Source organism: Carcharhinus amblyrhynchos, chromosome 15 (assembly GCF_965287045.1).
Source record: "Carcharhinus amblyrhynchos chromosome 15, sCarAmb.v2.hapA, whole genome shotgun sequence".
In the NCBI taxonomy this organism is placed as follows: domain Eukaryota; kingdom Metazoa; phylum Chordata; class Chondrichthyes; order Carcharhiniformes; family Carcharhinidae; genus Carcharhinus; species Carcharhinus amblyrhynchos.
This window is the reverse complement of record NC_137338.1, coordinates 29,226,720-29,251,628: the sequence shown is the minus strand read 5'-3', so window position 1 is coordinate 29,251,628 and position 24,909 is coordinate 29,226,720. Positions and strand designations below refer to the sequence as shown.

Genomic DNA, 24,909 nt, shown 5'->3' with positions numbered 1-24,909 from the left:
GGTATGTATAATTTCTTGAATCACCTTCCCACCAGACGCCTGCCAGCCCCAATCTTTCTGCAGTTTTTTTAATGGGGCCAGGCAAGACGTAGACCACCTTTCCTGCACCCCCTTCCAGACATTGTCCCAATTGAGGCCCTTAACCAGCCAGTTAATGACCACTTAAGGGCCATTTCCTATCCAGCCTCCTGGTGGGAGGAGTTCAGAGGCAAGAGGAAAGCCTGAGACATGATTCTGCTCAGACCTTTGGCAGGAAGCAAGGGAGGGCAGGGCATCCCCTTTCAACATTGGGCAGCCCCTCCTCAACAGGTTCTGACCTCGAGTCTTTCCTTCCCCTGGCCTCTCCAACGGCACCCCCATCCTGCTTCTGCGCATCTCCAGTGCATCTGGAGTCACATGTCGGCCAGACCAGGTAAGGACAGCAGATTTCCTTCCCTAAAGGACATTAGTAAATCAGGTGGGTTTTTCAGTGGAGGAAGGAATTGCACAGCACAAGATGATCACCTTTTAGAAAGTGAGGGATAGTGCAGCAGAGGAAGAAAAGCGGAAAAGAGTGAAGAATGACTTGGGTCAAGTCAGTAAACTATCCAGTAGGTATACATTGCTGGATATCAAAGGTAAAGATGCTCCTTTAAACATACATGTGAATCCCAAATGATGTGTTGCCTCTTAGGTTTTAGGTAACATAATGAAATTGGTGAAGAAGTTCTTGAAAGGCAAAATCTATGGAGTATGCTTATTGTAGCAGAGACTTCCACATTTTAACTCCCGAACTTAAAGACCGCTTCCTCCTTTAATTCTTTTCGTGATTATCTTAAATTTGTGCCTTGTTCCCAGTAAAGGGAAACCATCTATCACTATTTACCTCAGAATAGTCCTTCCTGTTCTTGATGAACTCGTCAGCCCATGTATCTCTTTTATTTCTAATCACAGGTAATATCCTAACGAGGCTCAACACTGCTTACGTATCTTTTTTATGGGTTCCCAAATTAGCACACAATAGTAGAAGATATTTTACGAGAATGTTACAAAATTACAATTGAAATCAATGCTCAAAAGTTTTGTTTGTTATTGGTAAAGGAACATGCATGAAAGCCTTAAATTCATGCTGGGAGAGAGAGAAGTGAGAGTATGCAACAAAAAAAAATTAGACAAACACAAAAAAAGTTCAAAGCTGGATTAGTAATAAATACTTTAGAACCACACAGAGACAGATAAAAGAGTGTGACGTGATCAGGAAGGTACAGGGGGCATTACAATAAAAATTACAGAGTAGAAAAAACTGAGGCTATTGCTGCAAGTGACAGGCATTTTGTTTCCTTCAGAAGCAATTACATCATACGTTACGAAACACAAAACCAAAAAACTGGGAGCTCAAGTCCTACTCATGAGACTTGAACATATAATCTAGGTTGACACTTCATTTCTGAGGGGGTGGTGCATAGACAGTGATGCTAACTGCCCTCTCAGATGAAGGTAAAAGATCCCAAGTATTCAAAGAGGGGAATGCTATATGCTGTCCTGGCTTTGGCTCTCAGACACGACACAGAAAGCGATGTTCTGGTTATGATCACATTGCTATTTGTGCATCTTGCTATGTGCAAATTGACTGTCCTGTCTTCTATTTTATGACAACAGTTGGACGTCAAGAATACTTCATTGGTTGTAAAGTGCTTTGGATCATCCTGAGGCGGTGAAATACACTATATACGCGTTTGTTATTTTTTTTCTTATGAAGGATTTTATGACATCAATCAGTCTTCAGACATCCTTTTTCACAGTGACTGAAGCATTTAAAAAAAAGACTGACTGATTGGCTTGCAGCCAGAAATGACATGGTCCTGGCAATTTTCAAATCAACCTTATTAAAAGGGACAGAATATGTTAACATAGCTTCACTCTGCAGCAAGGTAATACACTGTGCTTGAGGTTCTTGATGTTATAAAACTGCATATTCTTTGAACACTAGAGATTCACTGATGTTTTACATCTGTGAACACTAATTCCTGTCCTCCTGTGTGCTTTGATCTGCTGCAAGAAACTTGTTTATATTTCTGCTAGTCAGCTAAAATATAACAACACTGCCATTCATGATTAAATTTTTCTGTGCATTCACGAGAATCGAATGCTACAAATGTATCCACATCCACAGTGATAGCAGCAGGAATCCCAGACAGGTTTTAAAAATTCTGAATGGTGTACGTTGCTAGAGCAATCACCTGGAAATGCAGGAGGGGTGATGTGATTACCAGAAAAGGGATGACAGAGTTTTTTCACCTGCTTCACAATGGCCTATTGCAACACTCACAGGGCAAGAACGACATTGCCAATGGCAGCCAAATTCTTGTTCCTTGGGCTCTTTAGTGGTGGGGATACTAAGCCAGTCTGCAGTCCATAACTGCATTCAGCAAGGAACTGATGCATTCTTTTTCAAGAGCAAATAATTACATTATATTTTACATGGCGAGAACACTAATGTTCTCGTGGCACAGTGGTTAGCACTGCTGTCTCAGGTTTGATTCCTGGCTTGGATCACTGTCTGTGTGGAGTTTTGCACGTTCTCCCTATGTCTGTGTGGGTTTCCTCCGGGTGCTCCAGTTTCCTCCCATAGTCCAAAGATGTGCAGGTTAGGTGAATGAATCATGCTAAAATTCTCTCTGTGTACCTGAGCAGGTGCCGGAATGTGGCAAAAGAACAAAGAACAAAGAAAATTACAGCAGAGGAACAGGCCCTTTGGCCCTTCAAACCTGCACTGGCTGAATTAAAACTCCCAACCCTTCTGGCGACCATATCCCTCTATTCCCATCCTATTCATGTATTTGTCCAGATGCCCCTTAAAACTCACTATTGCATCTACTTCCATTACCTTCCCTGGTAGCGAGTTCCAGGCACCCATCACACTCTGTGTAAAAAAACTTGCCTTGTACATCTCCTTTAAACCTTGTCCTCGCATCTTAAACCTATGCCTCCTAATAATTGACTCTTCTACCCTGGGAAAAAGCTTCTGACTATCCATTCTGTTCATGCTCCTCATAATCTTGTAGACTTCTATCAGGTTGCCCCTCAACCTCCCTCGCTCCAGTGAAAACAAACCAAATTTCTCCAACCTCTTCTCATAGCTAATGCCCTCCATACCAGGCAGCATCCTGGTAAATCTTTTCTGTACCCTCTCCAAAGCCCCCACATCCTTCTGGTCGTGTGGCGACCAGAATTGAACACTATATTTCAAGTACAGCCTAACTAAGGTTCCATAAAACTGCAACATGATTTGCCAACTTTTAAACTCAGTGCCCCAGCTGATGAAGGCAAACGTGCCATATGCCTTTTTGATTACCTTCTCCACCTGCGTTGCCACTTTCAGTGATCTGTGTACCTGTACACCTAGATCTCTCTGCCTATCAATATCCTTCATGGTTCTGCCATTTACTGTACATTTCCTATTTGTATTAGACCTTCTAAAATGCATTACCTCACATTTGTCCAGATTAAACTCCATCTGCCATCTCTCCGCCCAAGCCTCCAACCGAAATATATCCTGTTGTATCCCCTGATGGTTCTCATCACTATCTGCAAATCCACCAACCTTTGTGTCATCTGCAAACTTGCTAATCAAACCAGTTACATTTTCCTCCAAATCATTTATATATATTACAAACAGCAAAGGTCCCAGCACTGATCCCTGAGGAATGTCACTTGTCACATCCCTTCACTCAAAAATGCACCCTTCCACTGCTACCCTCTTTTTTGACCGAACCAGTTCAGTATCCACCTTGCCAGCTCACCTCTGATCCCATGCAACTTCTGCACCAGTCTGCCATGAGGGACCTTATCAAAGGCCTTACTGAAGTCCATGTAGACAACATTCACTGCCCTACCCTTATCAATCATCTTTGTCACTTCCTTGAAAAACTCGATCAAGTTAGTGTAACATGGCCTCTCCTTCACAAAACCATGTTGCCTCTCACCAATATGTCCACTTATTTCCAAGTGGGAGTAAATCCTGTCTTGAAGAATCCTCTCCAATAATTTCCCTACCAATGACGTAAGGCTCACCAGCCTATAATTACCTGGATCATTCTTGCTCCCCTTCTTAAACAAAGGAACATTGGCTATTGTCCAATCCTCTGGGATCTCCCCTGTAGTCATGATGTGGAGATGCCAGCGTTGGACTGGGGTAAACACTGTAAGAAGTCTCACAACACCAGGTTAAAGTCCAACAAGTTTATTTGATAGTAAACCCACAAGCTTTTGGAACGCTGTTCCTTCATCAGGTGAGTGGAAAGTTCTGATCAGAAACAGGGCTTATAAAGACACACACAGCTTAGCTGTAAAGACTCGCATTCTAATCAGTATTCTGCAAACTGTGTGTCCCTTTATATGCCCTGTTTCTGATCAGAACTTTCCACTCACCTGATGAAGGAACAGCGTTCTGAAAGCTTGTGGGTTTACTATCAAATAAACTTGTTAGACTTTAACCTGGTATTGTGAGACTTCTTACTGTATCTCCCTAGTAGCCAGTGAGGATACGAAGATTTCTCTCAATGCCCCAGCAATTTCCTCCCTTGCCTCTTTCAGTATTTTGTAGTTTATCCCATCAGGCCCTGGGGACTTGTCTACCTTAATGTTTCTCAAAAAGCTCAATACCTTGTCCTTTTTGATCTCAACATGACTCAAACTATCTACAACTCCTTTCCCAGATACATCATCCATCAAGTCCTTCTCTTTGGTGAATACTGACGCAAAGTATTCATTTAGTACCTCACCCATTTCCTTTGGCTCCATGCATAGATTCCCTCCCCTGTCCTTGAGTGGACCAACCTTCTCCCTGACTACCCTCTTGCTCTTTATCTATGTATAAAAAACTTCACGATTTTTCTTAATCCTGCTGGCCAATGATTTTTCATGATTCTTTCAGCCCTCCTTACTCCTTGCTAAAGTTTCTTTCTACTTTCCTTGTATTCCACACTTGCTTCGTGTGTCCCAGCCTCCTACTCTTGACAAATGCTTCCTTTTTCTTTTTGACTAGGCTCACAATATCTCTCATTATCCAAGGTTCCCAAGACTTGCCATATTTATCCTTTACCCTACAGGAATGTGCCAGTCCTGAATCCCTATCAACTTACACTTGAAAGCCTCCCATATGCCAGATGTTGATTTGCCTCAAACATCCGCCCCCAATCAACATTCTTCAGTTCCTGCCAAATATTGTTTTAATTAGCCTTCCTCCAGTTTAGCATCTTCACTTGAGGACTACTCCTTTCTTTATCCATCAGTATCTTAAAGCTTACTGAATTGTGGTCACTGTTCCTGAACTGCTCCCCACTGAAACATTGACCACCTGGCCAGGCTCATTCCCCAGTACAGATCCAAAATGGCCCCTGTCCTAGTTGGACTATTTACATACTGTTTCAAGAAGCGACCAGGGGATTTCAACAGTTGCTTCATTGCAGTGTGAATGTAAACCTACTTGTGACTAATAAATAAACTTTATTTTTCTTCCAATTTCCCAAAGTGCAGACTATCATTGATTGTTCACATATGTAAAGTAAAAGCTTATTTATTAGTTACAAGTAGGCTTATGTTTACACTGCAGTGATGGAAATCTGAAAACCCCCTAGTCATCTGGTCCTTTTCGGGTACATTGAGGGAGAATTTAGCATGGCCAATGTACCTAACCAGCACACAGTAGTGAATTGTACAAGACCCAGAAATCACAGTGTACAGCTTGCACAAGGCAATGCAGGTGAATGCTTTTCTGACAGCACTCCTGATATATTCATTTTAAGGCAATCCATCAGGTGGCTAATATTTACAGTGTGGTAATGGACTTGATTAGTGCCATTTCTGCTTAAGTCAAAAAGATATGGATTCTGGTGAAAGGTTAGGGAGGGTGGGGAGAGTTTTTACTGCCAAGGGAAGGCAGCGTCTTGTGCATGTGGGATGAGGGGGTTTAATCTAAAAGTGAAGTCAGGCCAAGATCTTGACATCGTTCTGCCAATTCCTGGATTTCACCTGAGTGGATTTGCAGGTGAGCAAGGAAATCCTTTGGAGCTGTTGGAAACATTATCAAAATCTTCAAATACCTTTAATTGCTGAGATACCTGACCATTCTAGCTTTAACATGGGTTTTCTGAGTTGTCAGCCCACAAGGATTACCAAGGCAAGTGCACAGTGGCAAATTTTGCTCCAGTGAAATGGGCAGGCTGGGAGGGCTTTAATCAGTGAAATGGACAGGCTGGGAAGGCTTTGAACATAAGAACATAAGAAATAGGAGCAGGAGTAGGCCATCTAGCCCCTCGAGCCTGCCCCGCCATTCAATAAGATCATGGCTGATCTGTTGCTGCTCAGTTCCACTTTCCCGCCCTCTCCCCATAACCCTTAATCCCCTCTCTTATCAAAAACCCATCAACCCGCGTCTTAAAAATATTTAGCGAGGCAGCCTCCACCACTCCAACGGGCAGAGAATTCCAGAGATTCACCACCCTTTGAGTGAAGAAGTTCCTCCTCAACTCCGTTCTAAACCGCCCCCCTTTTATCTTGAGGCTGTGCCCCCTAGTCCTACTGTCTTTTTTGAGCGGGAAGAGTCTTTCCACCTCTATCCTATCCATCCCATTCATCATCTTATACGTCTCAATGAGATCTCCCCTCATTCTTCTAAACTCTAACGAGTACAAGCCCAGTTTATTCAGCCTCTCCTCATAGCTCAACCCCCTCAACTCCGGTATCAGCCTAGTAAACCTCCTCTGCACTCCCTCCAAGGCCAAAATATCTTTGCGCAGGTGCGGCGCCCAAAACTGCACACAGTACTCCAGCTGCGGCCTCACCAATGCCCTATACAGCATTGAAGAGAAGACCTCCAACCATGGCCAGGTAATGGTTCTCACACTCATTCTCAGTAAGTGCTATCAATGCTTGATAGGTCATCGCTGACTGCTTGGAAATCAGTTAGTTCACCTGTGATGCATTTTGCTCATCTTCATTTGCATGTACCAGCCTCTATCATGGTGGGGGAGCAGCTTCTACAGTTCCACCTGGAACCGCTGATGAGGAACATTTTGAGCAACAGCATCCACATTTTGCATCAGCAGCAGAAGGAACAACACCAGAACAAGCTGCCTTCTTCTCAGCCACTTGCCATACCCTCCAGGGCAGAGGGAATTGATGTAGCTGGATGGAGGTGAGATTCTCAGCAAGAAGTTTTATAGACTGAGGATGTGTTGTATCAATGTGTAAGCACCAGTGCCTCAAAAGGCTTAGGTTTTCATGGCAGTTTTTTTATTGCTGACATCTATAGCTTCCTTGAACAAAATCCCCTTCCCAGTTAACTGGCTGTCACATTTTGCCATTGGCTGTTCTGGAGCTTTCGCTGGAAGACTACTCTCCTTCACTCTCACACTTTCCTGGCTTCCTGCATGTTCCCAAGATTGTGTGTGAGAGAAAGCAGAGTTGGTTCTCTCCATTCCTGTGGTTCCTTCAGCCTCAGGAATCCATCTCCAACTCAGTTTTTCTATCAGAATTCCTTTAATTAGAAATCCATCCTTTAATGCATCATCCCACCTGCCTTCCCTTTCTGATTGTCCAAAGGACACTGAAGGAGGCTGTTAACATTGTGGGTCAGTTAAGGCAATAGCAAAACACAGTGCTACTCTCAACAAGTTCCCAGCTTGTGACAGATTCCATCATTTCAGCTGGCTTCAACAGGTGAAAATTCTGCTTATTATCTGTTTCTCTCTCCACAGATGCTGCTTGATAGGCTGAGTGTTTTTATCACCGCGCGTTTTATTTCGATTTCCAGCATTTGCAGCATTTAGCATTTGCGTTGTCGAACTTATGGCTTCAAGTCCCTCTCCAGGAATTGAAGCTGACACTTCAGTGTTGTACCGAGCGAGTTCAGCCATCTTTTGGATGAGATATTAAACCAATTGCTTGCTCGTGGAGGCATAAAAGATCCCATTGGCTTCTTTAGAGTGGCAGGGAATCCTCTTGGGTGACCTTCCTCTCTCAGGCACCATGGTAACCAGAAACAGATGAACTGATCATTCACCTCATTGTTGTTTTTGGGTCCTTGCTGTGCCCAAAGTGACTGCCAGATTCACCAATGCAACAAAACTGCCTCTTAAAAGTAATCCACTGGTTGCCAAGGGATTTAGGGTATCTTGAGAACATCCTGAGATTGACTGGATGCTATATAAATGCAATCTTGTTTTTGTAGTCGAAGGTGCGAGGCAGATTCCTGGGGAGCAGGGTCACCCAATAGAGATCTGGGGGGGAGGGGCGATTCTCCCATCATGATGAGCACATTTTTAGGTGAGTTGGGAGATGCATGTGTCAGCCATTTCGTGGGTTGCCTGCGAGCGTTTATTACCCGCGCACATCTCCCAACCGGAAGAAAATGGTGCTGCTGGGAACACACTGAAAACCAGCTTGCCACTGATTTGCATTACTCTCCATACCTTAGCATGCCATTATCAGGATCACATGTTGATCTCCACCCACGTTTGCGCCTCCCACCTCTTGGGCGAGATGTCCCTTTGGCGCGTATCATAGTCGGTATATAGAAGTCTCAAACTGGCGTTGCAACCTTGAACTGGCGTGAGGAGGTAATTGCTGCCAGTGGAGTGCTGGGTATATTACAAGCAGGTCCTGGAGATGCTTGGTGGGCTTCCCCCTGTTGTCTTCAGGTTCCGGCCCAGTGATATCTGTAGTGGGGGGAAGCTTCTATATTCTCAGAGAACTCTGGGTGAGGATCCCTGAAGGAATCCTGTTCAGCTTTCCCCTCCAGGGCAGTGCGGGAGGCACCCTCAAGGAGTCCTGCTCAGCCTCCCCCTCCAGGGCACTGTGCAGTGTCATTGTCTTGGCAAGGGGTGTGGGCAGGGACTTCACTGAGTGCTGGTGTTCTGGGATAAGGGAGGAGTGTAATTTGTGCTGACTGAGGCCTAACCAGATGAAGCAGCTACTCCAGGCCGGGGTGCAGAGGTTCAGATATGGACTGCATGGAATCTGCTGTTACAGGGCACACATCTGGTGCTGCTTTGCAGTCTGTCTCTGCCCTGTGACGTGGACCAGTAACACATACCCGCAACAGGTGCTGCAGTTGCACACATAGCAATGGCTCAAGGATGAAAATTGCCCATGGCTAGAAATTGACCTGCATAATCTGTGCCAGCATTTGTCATGATGGGAACCTCACACAATCCAAATCGGATAATGCATGGCACCATGGATTGTGTGGTGTTGTCAACACCCAATAGTGGGGGTACTGGCCCAAGTGAGGGATTGGGGAGGTGCTGGGTCTTTGCAGCCAATGAGAATAATCCATCATTCTATACTCTTTCCAAACCCCATTGTGCAGATGGATCTCGGTTTGTTCTATCTGGAGCTGGCCATGTTAGTGACAGCAGAGGAGGAGGAGGAGGCGGTGGCTCAGGGGGTGGTGGGCATGGAGAGACCACCACAGGAGCAGCCAGTACCAGACCCTCAGGAAGGAGGGCAGGGGGCTGCCACTGAGGGCCAGGAGATGGGTGAGCAGTCTCCCGAGAGGGTGCAGAGAAGGCGGAGGGTGCTGAAGGCAAGGAGGTATACGCCCCGCAATTCATTTGAGGAGGAGATGTGCCGTCGCCAGCTCCGACTCTCGAAGAGGATGGTGCAGCACCTTTGTTCGGTGCTTGCTCACCTGGTACCTCAGGTGAGGGGTGACTACCCTCTCCCTGTGGACATGATGGCTGCCTGGAATTTTTTCACTTCCGGCTCATTTCCCACCCAGTGGTGACCTGGTTGGGACCTTCCAGGCCACCGTACGCAATGTGTGCAGCAAGTCACAGATGCCCTGTCTGCCCGGGCAGGGCACCACATTAATTTTGATTAGGAAGACGCCCAGGCTCTTGGCTTTGCTGGCATTGCTGGGATTCCCAATGTGCAGGGAGCAGTGAATGGGACACGTTGCCTTGCGGTTCCCATATGCAGGAACACAGCAATTTGTCAACAGGAAGGGGTTCCACTCCGTCAATGTGCAGATTGTATGTGACCATCTCAAGCGGCTCATACAGGTTGATGCACGCCATCCAGGGAGTGTTCATGACAGCTTTGTCCTCAGGTAGTCGGATATCCCTGGGCTCTTCGAAGACCAGCCCAGACTCCCGGGGTGGCTACTGGGTGACAAAGAATACCCGCTAAAGCCATGGCTGATGACGCCTATGTGGAAGCCCGAGACCGAGGTGGAGGCCCGCTACAACTAGGCCCATGCAATCACCCGGTCCTTTGTAGAGCGTGCTTAAGATGCAGTTCCACTGCTTGGAACCCCCTCTGGGGGGGCTGACCAGTATGACCCTGTGCATGCTTCTCACATCATCATCGTTTGCTGTGCTGTGCACAACATTGGCCAGCAACGGGGAGACCAGCTAGAGTAGGAGGAAGAGGAGAAAGAGAAGGAGGAGGAGGAGCAGTGAGGGGGCGAGGTCCCACCATATGACAAGCTGGAGGAAATAGGCGTGCAGCAATGGCAGGTGTCTAGCGGGGAAGGACAGTGAGGGACACCTTGATTGCAGCCGGCTTCACTGAGCTGGTGCTGTGCAGGGAGGGGACTGCAACCACCACACCCCAGGAGCAAGTGCAGCTGCGATTCCCCCTCCAAACCGACCTGGGCCCTGAGACCACCACATCACCCTTCCCCAGCCTCTCTCATCCCACCATCCTATCCCCCAGAAACATCCAAACCTGTTAATGTGGCTGGGCTGGCAATGGTTGTGAGTCTTGGTTGAAGGCTGGAGGATGATGACGACTTGTTGTTGTGCACACTGGGATCCTACCTCTGGTGCCACTCATGTCTGACTCCTACCTGTACTCCGAATGCACGCTGCCACCCTGGCCCATGTAGCTGTAAGGGTTGGGGACACATGTTTTTTGGCCAGTGGGGTGGGTGGGCATATGTGCACCAAGGGTCTGCTGGATGTTGGGGTAGGTAAGGGAGGCGCTCTGAAACATGGCTGAGTCTGCGAGGCTCAACAGACAGCACTTCAATGCACGGGAATGAGGACCACTCAGCTCTGTGGAGGAGCAGAATCAGAGGCACATTCGTCACAGCTGTGAGTTGCAAATAAAAGTTTACCGCTGCCCTCTTAGTGAACTACAACTTTCTAACTTTGTGCTGTCTACTGCTTTTTCTAGGTTCTACCCCAGGATGCACATCGGAGGTGGGAGTGTCCAGCTGTGATGCACATCCTGTGGCCTGTGATGCCCTTGGCAGATATCCCCTGAGTGGCTGGGACTTGGAGGGCCCTGGCTGGCATGCAGATGGCACTGTTTTGGTGCCATCCTGTTTATCTCGCTGGTCATGAGATGTCCCGGTGTGATGAAAGAAGGATCTCCCAGGCTCCGGCGTGGCTCAAGCCTAGAGGCCCCGGGGACATTCCATGGGACGCCAGGGTAGCTGGACTGAACTCCAGAAGTTCCAGTGTCTCTTGGCTCCGCCAGTCCTGGAGGCCTAGATGTGTCTGCCCCTTGATCTGTGATCTCGCAGCCCCGGCCCTTTGAGATTGGGCCAAACTCTGGAGCCCCTCCACTACAGTATTCTGTGAGTGAGCCAGGCTGTGGAGCCCCTCAGCAGTAGCCCTGTGATCCTGGGTTAAATTGTCAAGGCTCACAGTCACAGTCTGCTGTGTCTCCAGAATACCAGCGGGGGTCCCAGCCACGGCCAGCAGTGTCCATCACATACTCCCGACATCTATGGAACACCGTGCCTCCTTAATGCCAGAAGCACACTCGCTCATGGCCCGTAGTGTCTCCAGGATAGCCTGGAGCCTGTCAGCCATGAGGACAGACCCCTGAGCCAGACTTTCCACTGCGATTGCCACCCTTGCAGTGTTGGCCTGGTTTGCACACCGTGTCGGCAACACCTCCTGCAACAGCACTCTATTGGACTCCCCTTGCAGTCGCAGCCTGGTTGCTGACAGACCTTCCACAACTCCCCGGGTTTCCTGATGGATCTTTACCAGCCTTGGGATGAACATACCCCAAGGCCCAGCAGATGGCCTGGGAAAAGATGAATCCTGGCCTCCAGCAGACCTCCGTGTGCCCGAACCCTCGGGATGTCCCTGCCTCCACCCTTTGTGCATCAGCAGCTGTGATGTGCTCACCAGGAGCCTCAACACTAACAGTACCCACCATGGTGACCGTCTCTGTGTTGGTGAGTTGTGTGGTAGATGCTGGTGCCACTTCAGTGGTGCTGTCCTTGGAGTCTCCCTCCAAGGGGTCATCCAGGGGGTTTTGCCTGTTTGCTCCAGTGCAGCAGGGGCCGGGGCCAACACCCAAAGGGCTGGATTTCTCTGGGTCCAGAGCTGCAATAAAGTATACACATTAGGGAGGGGAAGCAAAACCTTCTATACAGCATCACACTTTCTTCGAGGAGGACCTAGGTTGAGGACTATGCTTATGCTCTCTTGCATGCTGTACGCAGACCTGGCTGTCCATCACCATTCTGGATGCCCCATCACCCCCTGCCAGCTCCATGGCACGCTCTTCAACGCTGGTCAGCTGCTGCAGGTCAGACACACCACCACCAACCTGTGCAGTTTCCCGCTTGTTATGTATGCTTTTCCCCTGTGGGAACATAAGCTGATTGGAAGCATTAATATATTGAAGTGCAAGGTGTGCAATGCGTGCCTGTGTCTCGAGCGTTGCACTGGCAGTTTCGGGGAAAGCGGTCACCACTGAAGGGTGCTCATTGAGGGATGAGGAGAAGGGGTTAGATTCTGTTCCTGGGGGAAGGGTCACTCATTGCATGCCCTTCAGGTGTCTGCGCTGGGTTGGAGATCCGTGCCAAACATGTGCTGGTTCCAAGTGGGATACTCACTCACCCTTGCAAATCGAAGAAGGTCATACAGATTTTTTGTGATGCTGCCGGCCAGAGCGCAGTGTCAGGCTCCTGGCATTCACCGCATCTGCCACCTCCTCCCACAATGCCGTGGCAGCTGCATCTCTGGGTTGGGGCCCTGGCTGGGGAAGAGATGATCACGCTCTCCTCCATGGCATCTTGCAAGCGTTCCTGGTCAGCCTCACCAAATCTTGGTGCTGCTTTCCTCAAAGACATTTTCATGGTGTGACTGGCTGCGTGTCCATTCCTGCAGCTTCTATACAGCTCTAGCTTATTAGGGGAGTGCAGGTGCAGTGAGTGTGGCCAGTCCAGGGCCCATTGGCAACAAATCCTCGTGAGAAATTTTGAAGGCTGCTTTCAGTTGAGTGTCATTCATCCGTCAGGGTTCAGTGAGCCTCAGTAAGATGCTGTGTCCATGGAGAATGCAATATTCAGGGCTTATAATCGATAAGCTGCTGTGTCTGGGGTGTGGGGTGCTATACTCAGGGCTCCCATTCAAGAGAGGGAGTGCTTGCAAGTTGGAGTTGTCCATGTCAGCAGAACTAGTTCTCTGCAGGGCAGCAATGAGGTCAGTATATTCAAGGGACGGAGGATGGGGTGTCCACATTATCTGGATCTGTGCGGGCATGGGGTGGGTGGGCAGCCATGTCTATGTGGGTTTGGGGGGGGAGGGCCACGATGTCTGTATGAGGGAGGGGCAGCGATGTCTGTAATGGGGGGAGCGATGTCTGTATGGGGGGGTGGCGATGTCTGTATGGGGAGGGGGGAGTGATGTCAGTATTGGGAGGGGGCCAACAATGTCTGTATGGGGAGGAGGGTAGAAATATCTGTATGGGGAGTGGTGATAGCGATGTCTGTATGGAGGGGGTCTGATGGCTTTATGGTGGGGGGTGATGTCTGTATGAAGGGGAGCGATGTTTGTTTGTATGGGAGAGGGGCAGCAATGTCTGTATGGGGAGGGGGGATGGTGATGTCTGTATGGAGGGGTGTGATGTCTGTTGGGTGGAGGAACAGCAATGTCTGTATGGGGAGGGGGCAGCGATGTCTGTATACAGGGATGCAATGTCTGTACGGGGGAGAGACAGCAATGTCTGTATAGGGAGGGGGGACAGTGATGTCTGTATAGGGGGTGCAATGTCTGTATGGGGAGGGGGGCAACAATGTCTGTATGGTGGGGGAGTGATATCTGTATGGGAGAGGGGCAGCAATGTCTATATGGGGAAAGGGGCAGCGATGTCTGTATGGGGGGAAGCGATATTTGTATGGTGAGGGAGCAGCAATGTCAGTGTGGGGAGGGGGCAGTGCTATCTGTATGGGGAGGGGGCAGTGCTATCTGTATGGGGAGGGGGCAGTGCTATCTGTATGGGGAGGGGGCAGTGCTATCTGTATGGGGAGGGGGCAGTGCTATCTGTATGGGGAGGGGGCAGTGATATCTGTATGGGGAGGGGGCAGCAATATCTGAATGAGGAGGAGGGCCCATCAATGTCTGTATGGGGAGGAAGGGTGTCTGAATGGGGGAGGGGGTAGTGATATCTGCATGGAGTGGTGTGGGGAGTACATAGATATGCTGGCAAAAGGAAGTGGCACATGGGATGAAAAGTGCTGCTGGATAGGCAACTGTGAAAACTAGTTATAAGTTGTAATGTATGTTGGTAGAAGTAATCAGTTCATGGCAATAATAGTTATTGCACTGAATAATTATGGAGTTATATTTCAGCTCTTGTCTTGCCATTTCTGATGAGGTCACTAAACTTTGTCTGGGATTGCAGCCAACCCGTGTGTACAATGCTACTCTCACTGACAGAAAGAAATAACTAACATCCATGTAGCATCTTTAACAACCTCAGGACATTGTAAAGCACTTTACAGCCAATGAAATGTAGTGTCTGATGTAATCTTTGCTTTCATGTGAGTAACCATTTTTTGGAAGATATTTTAATCACCTTGAAGTTGATCTAATGACTATTGGTTAGTGGGAATGAAGGGAAAAGTATAAAACAATTCCAACAAGACTTCCGCAGCTTCCTCCAAAAAATGTGTACCCTGAAACTGCCACACGTGTTCACTTTTTCACTTTCCTGGAAAACCATCTCCATTTAATTTTAATTCCATATAGTTCTAGAATTTTTATTGCTGTTTTTAAGGATTATAATTCCATGGCTTTACCATAACATCAGGAATATTTGGAGTGTTTTTACATTTCCAGTGCAGTGGTTTGGAGCCCTGATGTTACCACATCAGTATGCAGGTATGAATCAGCTGTATGATCCTGATATCACAGGCTGTCTTATTGAATCGCTCAATGCTGCACATCACTCCATGACTCCACTCAGTCATCCAAGTCTGGAGTCAAACCTAGGTTCCTGGGGCTGTGAGGCAGCAGTGCTGACCAAAATGCCACCATCCCAGTACTTCAGAATTTTCATTCTTTTAAGGTGGTACAGTGACACAGTGGTTAGCACCACTGTTTCACAGCCCTAGGGACCAGGGTCCAATTCTTGGCTTAGGTCACTGTCTCTGTGGAGTTTGCACATTCTCCCCGTATCTGTGTGGGTTTTCTCTGGTTTCTCCCACATTCTGAAAGACATGCTGGTTAGGTGCATTGACTCAAACAGGCAACTAGGGGAATTTCACAGTAACTTTATTGCAGTGTTAATGTAAGTCTTACTTGTGACTAATAAGTAAACTTTTTTTTAAACACAGATGGTTTTCAGTGCAAGTCACTCTACCTATCCCCATTCTATTTATTTATTAACTGATGTTTTAAGATAGGCTGAGCGAATTTTCCAAAAATAATGCAGTCTGGCCACTAATTATGATACACTGTCAGCATCTTTTGAGAAGTGGGATTAAGAGTTCTAAAAATGTTCAGCAACAACAGCAGTTGGTATTTGTGGCAAGTCATTTTTTTTAAACTGAATGATCAACAGACAGGTAACAAGGGACTTTGTAACTGAATAATCATACAGGGATTCATGGATTGAGTGAGTCTGATTTGCCTTGGATACGATAGTGACTTTTAAGGGACATCTTGTCAAATACATGAATAGGATGGGAATAGAGGGGTATAGTCCCTGGAAGAGTAGAGGGTTTTAGTTCAGTCGGGCAGCATGGTCAGTGCAGGCTTGGAGGGGCCGAAGGGCCTGTTCCTGTGCTGTAATTTTCTTTGTTCTTCTCTGTTTTTGTTCTTTTCAAGTTCTGGATTTTCATACACGTATTATTTCTTTTAAACACTATTACAGATTTTGTACAGACAACACACTGCATGCACATACTTACGTGAGGACATAATTGACGCTCACAATGCAGTGAGGTCTGGATGAACGACTATTGTGCACAATGGTGGCATAGCTCTGAACCCACACCCAGCCTCCGTGCTTTGACAACAGCCTGTAGTACTTCGTTGTGACTTGTCCTTTGACCAGCACTTCCATAATAATGAAACAAAAAAAATTATTTAGTATTTTTTCCAGCATCATTTCAGATGAATATTGAAACATTTTGCAACATTTCCTCAAGTTGTATAAAATTTTGGTAAATATGACGGGGAACTTGGAACATTGTAAACTAGAAATTACTCTTAGCAGTATTAGCTAATATGTGCTTCATCTGATCATAAAACATTCTTCTGCCATTACTTTAACAGTCATGCTAATCTTCTGAACTAAAGGAATTACCCCTATTTGATACTGTTCTGCTTTCTCCTAGGAATCTTTATATCTTGCTTTTAAATTCTTTATCTTTTGTCCATATGCAGTTATTTACAAGAACTCAAAATTGTAAGAATCTTTAAATTAATTATATTATCTCTCCTATTAACCTCAGGCTTTTAAAATACCTGATACCTGAGAACTATTTCCTGACTCTTATCTCATCAATAGGTGGTATTGTAGATGGTGAGGAAGGTTATCAAAAATTGCAGCAGGATCTTGATCAGCTGGGGACGTGGGCCGAGAAATGGTAAATGGAGTTCAATATAGTTATGTGTGAGATGTTGCATTTTGAAGTCATATCAAGGTAGGACTTTCACGTGAATGGTAGGACCTTAGGGAGTATCATGGAACAGAGAGAGTTTGGTATTCATGTGCATGGTTCTCTGAAGGTGGAGTCACAGGTAGATAGAGCAGTGAAGAAGCTGGCATGCTGGCCTTCTTCAATCAGGGCATTGAGTACAGAAGTTGAAAAGTTATGATGCAATTGTACATGATGTTGGAGAAGCTGCACCTGGAGTGTTGTGTTCAGTTTGGATCACCTTATTGTAGGAAAGATGTTATTAAACTCATTTCCTCCACGTGTAATCCTCCAGATGATTAGCAGGGTAAATACCTGGGTTTATGGGAATAGAGCCTGGGTGGGATGCTCTGTCAAAGAGTTGGTACAGGCTTGATGAGCTGAATGCCTTCTTCTGCACTGTAGGAATTCTATAGCTATAATTCTTTCTATTCTCCTACGATTGTGGAAGTGATAATTATCTTGTTTAGACATCATTCCTTTATGGCAACAAACAGTGTTATGTCCAACTTTAGCCACATACCTTTGGTATCAATGAGTGATAATGTGGAAAATGAACAGCTATCTTATAATTACCGCAGGACTATTGTATGGTAATCTACAGTTGTTAACCTGAAAATGTCATCCCATTAAGTTATAAATCTAGAAGCATAAATTAGATTAAAATCAGTGAGGCAGTTTAGCTCATATGCAGTGTACAATAATTTGATCTGTACAAAGTGTTCTGGATTTCAGGTAAGCAGCTCATTACTCACAGAGGTGATGTGCGTATCTTAAATGGAAAACATCACACCCATGTACATGATGGTACAGAGTCCTCTCTATCAGGTCCTGAGGTTCGTATCCTGTTAACTCTGCAACCCTATAACAGAGATTTGTTAAAACATTGTGAGCTAATTTGTTCATGAAATGTGGGTGTTGCTGTCTGGGTCAGCATTTATTGCCCATCCTTAAGGCTATTTAAGATTCAACAACATTGCTATGGGTCACATGAAGGCCAAACCATGTAAGGACAACAGATTTCCTTCAGTGAACCAGTTGGGTTTTTAACAACAATCATGGTTTCATGGTCATCAATAAAACTCTTAATTCCATATCTTTGAATTCAAATTTCACCATTTGCTATGGTGGGATTTGAACCCAGGTCTCCAGAGCATTACGCTAGGTTTCTGGACTATTAGCCCAGTGACAATACCACTATGCTATTGCCTCCCCCTTCAACAAAATAAAACATAAACTATTCAGATCAAACGAAGCAAATGGAATCCAAGGCTTTACGCACAGAGAAAGTGGGTTGACGGAAGAAATGCATTGTCAAACAAATTGAAATCATTTGGTTTCTCAGGAATACTGTTGGTGTATAACTTTCTGAAGGATGTCAAAATCATGATGCAAAAGAGATTAAAATAGAAAACCAAGGGTGAGAGATTTTGTTTATGGTGAGGGACACTGTAAACTTGTGATCTTTTCATTAGGGCAGAACAGAGAAGGCAAAGATCACAAAATCAGAGCATTTGAAAGAATGAAGGGAAAGGTCAGGAACTAAGGAGGGTTGTTGGGGCCTGAGATTTTGGGACCAGGAGCTGTGCTAGATGCAGTATGTGTAAAATATCACAAAGTACAAATGGATAAAAATTGAGGTAATAAGGAACAACCTCAGAACTTATCTCTGGTGACGCAGAGTAGGTGCATTGTAAGGGAATTCACAGACTCCTATAAATACCATCATTAATAAGCAAGCACTTCAACATGACAGGAGGTGATTATTGTAGACATAGACATACAGAAACATTTTGCACAGAAGCAGTCCAATGTGACCAAACAAGAGTGTAATTTTTAAGACATCCAGCATCATAATATATCCTCAGTCCTTTATCCTCTATCCAACTGCATCCAATTGATCTGGCTACAGACAATATTATATTACTACAAAATATAGAAACATTGAAAATAGGCTGCCTGCTGCACCTCCATTCGTTATGTTGATGTCTGAACATCCAAAAGTAGAGTTTTGTACAATTAACAATGGTCTTTGAAGAATGAGCTTGTTGAGAACCGCTGCAAACAGGTGATCATTGAAAGGCCTAGCTGTGGTCTGGCAAAACTCAGGCTAATAGTACTAGACAGATTTAAGCAATGGATTATGTTGTTATGTTTCTTTTGGAGGCTATAAAGCCCTTCCAATCTACTAATTTTCCTCCTCATTTTAGTCTCCTTCAGCTGAGGCTCCCCTGGTCTCTGACAATGCCATTCTTCAACTAGGAGCCAGATAACAATCATAGAATCATAGAATCCTACAGTGCAGAAAGAGGCCCTTCGGCTCATTGAGTCTGCACCAACCACAATCCCACCCAGGACCTACCCCCACATCCCCACATATTTTACCCGCTAATCCCTCTGGCCTAAGCATCTCAGGACACTAGGGGGCAATTTAGCATAGCCAATCAACCTAACCCGCACATCTATGAACTGTGGGAGGAAACCAGAGCACCCGGAGGAAACCCACGCAGACACAAGGAGAATGTGCAAACTCCACACAGACACTGACCAAGCCAGGAATTGACCCCACGTCCCTGGAGCCATGAAGGTGGACAGGTGATTTCCCCTCTGGTGTGTGATCTGGGTGCTCTGGTTTCCTCCCACAGCCCAAATGATGCGCTGGTTAGCTGCATTGGCCATGCTAAATTCTCCCACAGTGTACCCGAAAGGTGCCGGAGTGTAGCAGCTAGGGGATTTTCACAGTAAAAAAAACTCAAGAATACATTTGAAATTGGGGATTTAGTGAAGTCGAGACTACCTTGACACCTGAGCCCTGGCAATTTTAACCTATAAAAATCTCAATTTTTGTAACAACCTGTTGCTTTTAAAACATTCGGCCAGTTATAGTTCTTACCTTGAGTCCAAGAATATGAGTTTGAGATCTAGGCTGGCTCTGAACATGAACATGTTGCTGTGAAGTTTGATCTCAGTGATAGCGCTGGGTGGCAATGAATGTCCCACTGCCACTAGTCCCACAATCTGGTAACAGCCATCATAGACAGCAACGTCAAACACATACTGTCGGATTTTCAAATACCCACTGCAATGGATTACCTGCAGAGAAGGGAGATTTGAGTTGATTTATTGGGGGGGAAACATTATCAAGATAGATGTACAGAAGAGTAAATTGGTAAGTTAAATTGAACTGTTTCGCACAAAGTTGATAAGGGGGGAGCTTTATTAAAATATGCTCAGTTGTGCAGTTACTTTCAAACTCATTTGTCTCACAAGATATTTAGAATCATAGACTCATAAAGCAATACATCGTGAAAACAAGTCCTTTGGCCCAACTGATCCATGCTGAGCATGAAGCCCTCCTAGCTAATCCCAATTGCCTGTGTTTGGCCAATATCTTTCTAATCCTTTCCCAACCATGTACTTATCCAAATACTTTTTAAACGTTGTTACTGTATCTGCCTCAACCAACTCCTCTGGCAACTCATTCCATGTATATACCACCCTCTACATGAAGATGTTGCCCTTCAGGTCCTTTTAAAATCTTTCCCCTCTCACCTTAAACCTATGCCCTCTAGTTTTCAATTCTTCTTCCCAGAGAAAAACACTATTTGTGTTCACTCTATCTATGCCCCTCATGATTTTATACACCTTAATAAGGTCACCCCTCATTCCCCTACATTCCAAGGAATGAAGTCCTCACCTCGCTAGCCTCTCCCTATAACTCAGGCTCATTCATCCTGGCAACATCCTCGTAAATCTTCTTTGTACCCCTTCAAGTTTATCAATGTCTTTCCTATAACAGGGCGACCAAAACTGTACACAATACTCCAAGTATATGAGCCTCAAGTGCGGCCTCACCAATTACTTATTGAACTGTAACATAATGTCCTAACTCCTATACTCAATGCCCTGACTGACGAAGGCCAGTGTGTTAAACTCCTTTTTTCACCACCCTGTCTCCCTGTGATGCCATTTAGTAACAGAAAACTGCCAAAATAAGAGCAGTCCAGGTGCTGAACTGCATTTTTTGTGCCAATATGGTTCAGTATGGAAAGAACACAATGTACATTCACAACTGTGATTGCCAGCCTTGTCTTTGGCAGGAAATTTTGGTTCACCATTTGAATTTACAATGATCTGTAGCAGAGAGATACAGAGATACTAAAAATACAGATATGTAACCCATGGTATTCATACTGATATTAATGAAAAATGTTGCCCCCGCACCCCCACCTCCCCAACATACCTCACCGCTAACAATGAAATCCCTCATTTTGATCCACGTCGAAATTAGGAACAAATGATAATAAAATTATTACAAATTGAGGAAAATGGATTAACATCATTTTCTGTCTAATTATTGACTTTGGCCTTGAAAAATGCTTGATTTGGAATGCAATTGAATGTTGTTTGGCAGATGACTGAATGTTGCCTATGGAATGATGATTCGTGAGCTATTGTGATCAGATGAATGTCATGCCAAGGACACCAGTCCAAGAAGAATCAATAATGTCGAGCAAAATGTTAAGTAGACATTCTGGAGAACAGAAGGAAGCTTGCAGAAATTCTTTGCAGAAGATGGGTTGCTTTGACTGAGATAACACACTTGCATTTATAAAGAGTCTTAACTCATCTTTCAAAATCAGGAGCTCCATGCAGCATTAATTACATTGTGCAGTCACAGTGGTTATGCACAAAACGATTTATAGTCAGAATAGGCTTCATGGCTCAATGACTTTCTCCCTTGCACCTCTGTATTATACTCATCTGTATGCCACTGAATGCTACGTTGCAACCTCTTTTGTGCAGGGATTTTTTAGCAAACCCAAATTTTAGCCAATCGCTTAGACTTTTTCTTACTTCTAAGACAATTCAACCAATTTTATGACTTGCACAATCCTGACTCCACCCCTGTCTTGCTCCTCTGTGGCTTCTGGGTTCACACTTTTTCAGCAACATCGCCATAAGAATTGCTTCTCCAGTTTGTATATTTTCTCCTTTCTGTTTTTATCCATTTTGCTGCAGAATAACTTTTCTAGCTCCTCTTGGTTATCTCTCAGTTTTCTCCTGTTGGTTTGTTTATTGTGTTCTGATGGGATCTCGAGGTTAGCATGTTGTCGAGGAAAAGCTTCTGGAATAATGCTGGAATCACTTCCCTGTAAGTCAGATATCTGGGCTCACTTAATTTCTCAGGATTCCACTTTCCAGTCTGGAATGCAGACATTGGAAAATCCAGTGACTCAAAAATAAATTCAGGAAAAGAGAATAATCCTCTCCGATATAAAATATCCATTGTGGCAGGAAGTCGAAGCAAATAGTGGATGATGTGGCATAAAAACTGTTGAAGATGTCCGATAGGCTCCCTTCAGCCAACAATACTCTAATGTATTTGTTTGAACTTTCATTTAATTCTACTTAGAAGGGAAACTATCCAAGCTCCCTATTGCTTCTGTTAGTTGTTGCTCTGAGGATAGTGGAACCAGGTCACACAAAAGGACAAGCTCTGGCATTTGCTGAATTAAACAATTCAGCTCAGGCGTTGGTAGTCATACTACAATTGGTAGTAATAGCTCTTGTCTAGGATGGCAGTGATTTCCAAACTTTTATATGTCATGGCACACCTCTATGCTGATAATAGGTCTTCGGAAGCAGAAGCCCCTTCACCAAAATCCCTTTATTTACAAACTCTAACAGCAGTACATGGAGTGCTGGTAGTTGGATGTCTATCTCTGGGGGTGTCAGAGGAACTGACACTCCTGTTAAGTACAAGGCAAAGACTCCTTGATTGGCCCATCAATTGGACCTTTAATCAGGGAGTTCATACTCCAATAGGCCCCCCTCAATGGCCTGATTGAAGTCATTATAATACTATAAATGGTTTTTGAGGCACATCTCCTATCGTCTTTGCCTTCCCTTATTCGTAACTTCTCCCTGTCCTCTCTCCTGTGTGTTTTTTTGTCTCACTCTGTCTCTCTTGCTTCTCCAAGGGATTTTGTGCTCTTTTTTAATTTTTGTGCCAGCGCCTGGGACTTTTGTCTTCAGCTCAAAGTCCCATTGATCAATGAGCATGGGTCTGGCCAACATAAAAAATTTATACTAAGCATGTGTGTCTCTTTTCCAGCCGGCGCAGTCACAGGAGGTTCGATGGGTCTTGGAGAGACTGACCACACAGCTGAAGATGTAGTTCCATTTTAGTTTAATTGCATAAATTTTGGATCATTTTGAATCTTCCTTTGTGGCACACTTGGAAGGTCTTCACGGCACATCAGTGTGCCATGGCATGCTAGTTGGAAACAACTGGTCTAGGGAACTAATGAATTAATCAGAACACCAGTTATTGATTGGCATTCAGTGACCTTCTTTGGAAATTGGGAAATTGCGCGCGCGCGCACGCACACGCGTGTGTGTGTGTGTGTGTGTGAGTGCGAGTGCGTTTGTTTGTGTGTGCGCATCTGCGTGTGTGATGTGTGCATGTGTGAGTTTGTTTGTGTGTGGTGTGTGGGTGTACATGTGTGGTCTGTGCGTGTATATGTCTAAGTGTGGTGTGTGTTGTGTGTGGTGCATGTGTGCATATTGTGTGTGGGGTGTGTGTACACATGTATGTGTGTGTGTGCGCGTATGGTCATAAACATGAAGTTGCCACAGAGATAGAAACACAGACGCACAGCTTTGCAATACTGGGCACAGTGCAATAAAGCTAGGTACAGGTAACAGCATAACCTGATCTCACAGCTGTGCTTTGCGTGGTGCAGTTACTCATCACAGACTGCAGCAGAAATTTGTATGATAAATGTAGAAATAGTTAACATGCAGCCCACAGTGAAAACCAGTCCAGTAAGAGGCAAAACAGATAATCTTAACCTTTGGTGATAATACCCCTTTGCCTGTTTACATCCCATTTTAAAGACAGAGGTTGATAGATTCTTGATAATCCAGGGGGCGAAAAGTTTTATTTGGGACAAGGGGAGGTTTAGGTGGGAATTAGATGAGAGGTTACAACCGGATCAGCCACAATCTTATTGAAGGTAGAACAGGCTCGTGAGGCTGATTGGCCTACTTCTGTTTTTAATTAATATGTTTGTATGTCGCCTAGTTGAATTCCATCCCGAAAGGTGGATATAAATTATAAACAACAAAACACAATTATATCACATATATCATTTGTTATTGAAAATCCACTGTTTGTTATTCATTGTATCATGTAGAAGTATTATGATTCATTTTTTACAAACAGATATGTCACAGCAGTGACAATTGGCAGATACCAAATTCCCCTCCAACTACATTTTGTTGATAACACCACCATAGTGTGTCGGATCTCAAACAATGATGAGACGGACTACAGGAAAGAGATAAAGAATCTGGTGAACTGGTGCGATGACAATAATCTCTCTCTCAATGTCAGTAAAACGATAGAGGAAGTATCCTTTCTGCACTGTGGTCATCTCACTCCAGTTTACAAATTTCAGCGTTCAATTAAAAATACCCCATCAACTTTCCTGTCTGCCCCTCTGCCCCCATACCAGGAAAACATTCAGCATAATCAAGGACCCGACATACCCTGGACATTCTCTCTTCTATTGGGGAAAAGATACAGAAGTCTGAAAACACATACCAAGTGACTCAAGAACAGCTGCCATCAGACTTTTGAATTGTCCTATCACATATTAAGCTAATCTTTCCCTTTATCCTATCGGTAACTGTAACATTATATTCTGCATCCTCTTCTTTCCTACTCTCCTTTGTACTCTACAAACAGTATGCTTTGCCTGTATAGGTCACAAGAAGAAATGGGGACAATTCTCCCAGCCCACTGCACTACTCTAGTAGTGCAATGGTTTGGGAGACATCAGCGAAGGCAATTTAGCGGGCTTCCGAGTGGGAGCACGACTAGTAATCAGTGCAAAGCTGATTTGGATATTGAAATCTTTATTTTAATCTCATTAGCGGGCCTGGGACTGAAGTCTCTGGACCCACTAGCCTCTCCCCTTCAGGAATGGTTCAAGCCAGTGGGGTTTACAGCAGCTCCCTAC

At 45.1% G+C, this 24,909-nt stretch overlaps 1 protein-coding gene across 1 annotated transcript in view; it reads right to left on the bottom strand.

Annotated features, from left to right (window-relative positions):
- The window catches only part of LOC145352943 (single-minded homolog 2-like), a 104,368-nt gene that overhangs the window by 19,229 nt on the left and 60,230 nt on the right, over window positions 1-24,909 (bottom strand). Inside the window, exons 6-8 of the mRNA XM_080203251.1 lie at window positions 19,773-19,972; window positions 17,635-17,741; window positions 16,148-16,295 (exon numbers count right to left, since the gene is read on the bottom strand). Coding sequence (XP_080059377.1) covers window positions 16,148-16,295; window positions 17,635-17,741; window positions 19,773-19,972 — 455 coding nt within the window. The remainder of the gene's footprint in view (window positions 1-16,147; window positions 16,296-17,634; window positions 17,742-19,772; window positions 19,973-24,909) is intronic.